At 41.0% G+C, this 5,535-nt stretch overlaps 1 protein-coding gene across 1 annotated transcript; it reads left to right on the top strand.

Annotated features, from left to right (window-relative positions):
* The first annotated feature begins 3,189 nt into the window (after positions 1–3,189).
* LOC133645834 (potassium voltage-gated channel subfamily D member 2-like) lies at positions 3,190–4,596 on the top strand. The gene is made up of 2 exons (XM_062040734.1): positions 3,190–3,262; positions 3,475–4,596. The coding sequence occupies exon 2, from the start codon at positions 3,481–3,483 to the stop codon at positions 4,594–4,596; it is 1,116 nt and encodes a 371-aa protein (XP_061896718.1). The 5' UTR covers positions 3,190–3,262; positions 3,475–3,480.
* The last annotated feature ends 939 nt before the right edge of the window (positions 4,597–5,535 follow it).

Here is a 5,535-nt window from a genome sequence, read left to right as displayed (position 1 = left end):
TTTATTATGCATTTTCGGCCGGTGCGACTTATACTCCGGAGTGACTTATACTCCGAAAAATAACCCTTTTGAACAATCTGATTTCATTGACAACCCGGTCTGGTGAAGATAAGGTCCTTTATTTATTTATTTTTTTTTTTTTAAAATAGAGTAGAATGAGATAAATAAATAAATAAAAATACTTTTTCTTGAATATAAAAGAAAGTAAAAGAATATAAAAGCAATTACATAACAAATAGTAATTAATGAAAATGTTAGTGGACCAGCAGCACACACAATCATGTGTGCTTTAAGGACTGTATCCCTTGCAGACTATATTATTCTATATTGATGCACTAATGGTAAGTGTATCTTGTGTTTTTTATGTTGTTTAAAGTAAAATAAATTAATAAATAAAAAATAAAAATAAAAACAATTCCCCAAAAAATGCAATTTATACTCCAGTGCGACTTATATATGTGTTTTTCCTTCTTTATTATGCATTTTCGGACGGTGCGATTTATACTCCGGAGCGACTCATACTCCGAAAAATAACCCTTTTGAACAATCTGATTTCATTGACAACCTGGTCTGGTGAAGATAAGGTCCTTTATTTATGTATTTATTTATTTATATATATATTTTTTAAATAGAGTAGAATGAGATAAATAAATAAATACAAATTATTTTTCTTAAAAAAAAAGAAAGTAAGAGAATACAAAAACAATTACATAAAAAATAGTAATTAATGAAAATTGCACACACAATCATGTGTGCTTTAAGGACTGTATCCCTTGCAGACTATATTATTCTATATTGATGCACTAATGGTAAGTGTATCTTGTGTTTTTTATGTTGTTTAAAATAAAATAAATAAATAAATACAAAATAAAAATACAAAAAATTCCCCAAAAAATGCGACTTATACTCCAGTACGACTTATATATGTGTTTTTCCTTCTTTATTATGCATTTTCGGACGGTGCGATTTATACTCAGGAGTGACTCATACTCCGAAAAATAACCCTTTTGAACAATCTGATTTCATTGACAACCCGGTTTGGTGAAGATAAGGTCCTTTATTTATTTATTTATTTATTTATTTATTTATTTATTTATTTATTTATATATATATATATATATATTTTTAAATAGAGTAGAATGAGATAAATAAATAAATAAAAATATTTTTTCTTGAGTAAAAAAGAAAGTAAAAGAATATAAAAGCAATTACATAAAAAATAGTAATTAATGAAAATTGCACACACAATCATGTGTGCTTTAAGGACTGTATCCCTTGCAGACTATATTATTCTATATTGTAGGAATCAGAAGTTTTTAATGAGTGTGGATGGGGGAGGGAGATTTTTTGGGGGGTTGATGCACTAATGGTAAGTGTATCTTGTGTTTTTTTTATGTTGTTTAAAATAAAATAAATAAATGAAAAATAAAATTAGAAAAAATAAAAAAATGCGACTTACACTCCAGTGCGACTTATATATGTTTTTTCCCTTCTTTATTATGCATTTTCGGCCGGCGCGACTTATACTCCGGAGAGACTTATACTCCGAAAAATAACCCTTTTGAACAATCTGATTTCATTGACAACCCGGTTTGGTGAAGATAAGGTCCTTTATTTATTTATTTATTTTTTATTTTTATTTTTTTTAAATAGAGTAGAATGAAATAAATAAATAAATAAAAATACTTTTTCTTGAATAAAAAAGAAAGTAAAAGAATATAAAAGCAATTACATAAAAAATAGTAATTAATGAAAATTGCACACACAATCATGTGTGCTTTAAGGACTGTATCCCTTGCAGACTATATTATTCTATATTGTAGGAACCAGAAGTTTTTAATGAGTGTGGATGGGGGAGGGAGGTTTTTTGGGGGGGTTGATGCACTAATGGTAAGTGTATCTTGTGTTTTTTTATGTTGTTTAAAATTTAAAAAAAAAAATAAAAAAAAAATGCGACTTATAATCCAGTGCAACTTATATATGTTTTTTCCCTTCTTTATTATGCATTTTCGGCCGGCGCGACTTATACTCCGGAGAGACTTATACTCCGAAAAATAACCCTTTTGAACAATCTGATTTCATTGACAACCCGGTTTGGTGAAGATAAGGTCCTTTATTTATTTATTTATTTATTTATTTTTTATTTTTATTTTTTTTAAATAGAGTAGAATGAGATAAATAAATAAATAAAAATACTTTTTCTTGAATAAAAAAGAAAGTAAAAGAATATAAAAGCAATTACATAAAAAATATTAATTAATGAAAATTGCACACACAATCATGTGTGCTTTAAGGACTGTATCCCTTGCAGACTATATTATTCTATATTGTAGGAACCAGAAGTTTTTAATGAGTGTGGATGGGGGAGGGAGGTTTTTTGGGGGGTTGATGCACTAATGGTAAGTGTATCTTGTGTTTTTTTATGTTGTTTAAAATAAAATTTAAAAAAAAAAAAAAAAAAAAAAAAAAAATGCGCCTTATACTCCTGTGCGACTTATATATGTTTTTTTCCTTCTTTATTATGCATTTTCGGCCGGTGCGACTTATACTCCGGAGCGACTTATACTCCGAAAAATACGGTAGTCAGTTTGGTGAAGTAACTGCAGACGAGCTCTACATGGCAACGAGGCAATACTCATTGGGGAGACGACCACCCCGACAACAATCGCTATCATTGTAGCAAAAAAAAAAAAAATATTGCGCTCGGTCCGACGCTGCCAGGCTCGGTCCTGTGCAACATCCCCCTGGAGGACTTTGGAGATGCCGCCTATATGCTGTGATGACTTCCCCTTGGCTGTGTAGCAGCAGAGGAATTTCTGGGTGCAGATTGGACCACTCCTCCCTCTCTCTCTCCCTCTCTCTCTCTCTCTCTCGCTCTCTCTACTCCAGTCCTCGCTGGTGAGAAAAAAAAGGGGGGAGGGTGGTCTTGCAGCAGACGGAAAGGAACAGGACTTTTATTGAGGAGTGTAGCTGCAACGGAGAGAAGGGGGGAGGAAATAAGCATCGCCTTGCGGATGGTTGCAACGAGGAAGAGAGTGGAGGGGGGGTGGGAACGCAGAATACCGCGCCGAAGCCACTAGCCACTTTGCGCTGCTTTGTTTAACTTGTTGATGCGGCGTTATCGCGCGGGTTTTGTGCCGCCGTGCGTGTGTGTGTGTGCCTGCAGCAGCGGCGGATGGGAGGCGACCATGGCAAGTGGTCTACCAGCGAGGATTTGATTAAAGTCCCCGGAGAGGCAGTTTAAGGAGCAGCCTCCCCTAAGGTGGGTGCTTTTGTTCCGCCTTCGGCTCGGAGGAAACAAAAAAATCAGTTTGCCGCAAAGTGATCGGCGGTGCGCTGGGATTGGAATGCGTCTAAATTGTCACCGGGTTCCCTTGAGCCGGCAAGCCTGTCCTCATCCCCCGTAGACCGACTTAACCCCCCCCGCCCGGGGGCTGTTGCACTGTGATAACCGGAGCGCGACACTTCTTCCAGGTCAGCATGGCAGCAGGTGTGGCGGCGTGGCTCCCCTTCGCCCGCGCGGCGGCCATCGGCTGGATGCCCGTGGCCAGCACCCCCATGCCCGTCCCGCCGCAGGACAAGCGCAAAGCCCAGGACGGTCTCATCATCCTCAACGTGAGCGGCACCCGGTTCCAGACGTGGCGGACCACGCTGGAGCGCTACCCGGACACGCTGCTGGGGAGCACCGAGAAGGACTTCTTCTTCCACGAGGAGAGCAACGAGTACTTTTTCGACCGCGACCCGGACATCTTCCGGAACGTCCTGAATTTCTACCGCACCGGGAAACTACACTACCCGCGCCAAGAGTGCATCTCGGCCTACGACGAGGAGCTGGCCTTTTTCGGGATCATCCCGGAGATCATCGGGGACTGCTGCTACGAGGAGTACAAGGACCGGCGGCGCGAGAACGCCGAGCGGCTCCAGGACGACGAGGAGATGGACATGACCAACGAGGCGACGCCGGTCGACCTGACGCCGCGGGAGTACCTGTGGCGCGCCTTCGAGAACCCGCACACCAGCACCCTGGCGCTGGTCTTCTACTACGTCACCGGCTTCTTCATCGCCATCTCCGTCATGGCCAACGTGGTGGAGACGGTGCCGTGCGGGATGCTGCCCAACAAGTCCAAGGAGGTCTCCTGCGGGGACCGCTACGCGCTGGCCTTCTTCTGCTTGGACACGGCGTGCGTCATGATCTTCACGGTCGAGTACCTCCTGCGCCTCGTCGCGGCGCCCAGCAGGTACAAGTTCATGAAGAGCGTCATGTCGGTCATCGACGTGGTGGCCATCATGCCTTACTACATCGGCCTGGTCATGACCGACAACGACCAGGTGAGCGGCGCCTTCGTCACGCTGCGCGTCTTCCGGGTCTTCCGGATTTTCAAGTTCTCCCGGCACTCTGCGGGCCTGCGCATCCTGGGCTACACGCTCAAGAGCTGCGCGTCCGAGCTGGGATTCCTGCTCTTCTCGCTCACCATGGCCATCATCATCTTCGCCACCGTCATGTTCTACGCGGAGAAGGGCTCCACGGCCAGCAAGTTCACCAGCATCCCGGCAGCCTTTTGGTACACCATCGTCACCATGACAACGCTGGGGTAAGTCCACCGAGCCCTTTGACTGGCGACGACGTCAAAGTGAGACGATCTCGCAGTGCCTCGTCGCTTTCATTTCCTTCAGGTAGTTTATATTTAATACAGAGTGGCAATTAGATCGTTCTTAGAAAGCAATTATAATAAAAACTAGATGTGGCAATTCCTGGAGGAATTGCGTGTGAATGCTCCAATGCCGAAGTTGAACTGAAATGCTGACAGAATGTACAAACCCCTAACACAATTTCCCAACTCACGTGGAAACGGGGTTTGTAGTATGAGCGTAAGAATAGTTTGAACGTTGAAGAGTTTGAATTTCCAGGAAAACCGGAATTTGGTTTGGAACGTGGGAAAGTGTTAGTTTGAATGTCCAGGATGAGTGGAATGTGTTGATGTTGGAATGGTTTGAATAGGTTCAAAAATGTAGGAATTGTGCAACTTGTAAAAATGCCCCATTCATTTCAATGGGAAATTCATGGAATTTGGGGAATTTTGGGAAAAGCGGGATTTCTTTTAAAAAAAAAATAATTAGGAGCATGAATGAGCTGAATTGGTTGGCGTTGGAATTGTTTAAATCGGTCAAGAAATGTTGAAGTAGTAAACGTTTTTAATTGAGAAATTCCTGGAAATTTTCTAGTTCCTTAACCAATTTGGTTTTTGTCCTGAATATGAGGAGTGTTTTGATGGTGGAACGTTTGAAATCGGTTGAAAATGTGGGAATTGTGCAACTTGTAAAAAATCCCCCATTCATTTCAATGGGAAATTCCTGGAATTTGGGGATTTTGGGAGAAGCGGGATTTCTTTAAAAAAATTATTAGGAGCATGATTGTCCTGAATGAGCTGAATTGGTTGGCGTTGGAATTGTTTAAATAGGTCAAGAAATGTTGAATTAGTAACAATTTTTAATTGGGAAATTCCTGGAATTTTTCTAGTTCTTTAACCAACTTGG

Source organism: Entelurus aequoreus, linkage group LG03, assembly GCF_033978785.1.
Source record: "Entelurus aequoreus isolate RoL-2023_Sb linkage group LG03, RoL_Eaeq_v1.1, whole genome shotgun sequence".
NCBI lineage: Eukaryota > Metazoa > Chordata > Actinopteri > Syngnathiformes > Syngnathidae > Entelurus > Entelurus aequoreus.
Note: the sequence above shows the minus strand (reverse complement) of the source record. Positions and strands in the feature narration are given on the sequence as shown.

Bases quoted from the DNA above. Each gene is read 5' to 3' on its own strand.
- LOC133645834 (XM_062040734.1), top strand. From the start codon at position 3,481: ATGGCAGCAGGTGTGGCGGCGTGGCTCCCCTTCGCCCGCGCGGCGGCC.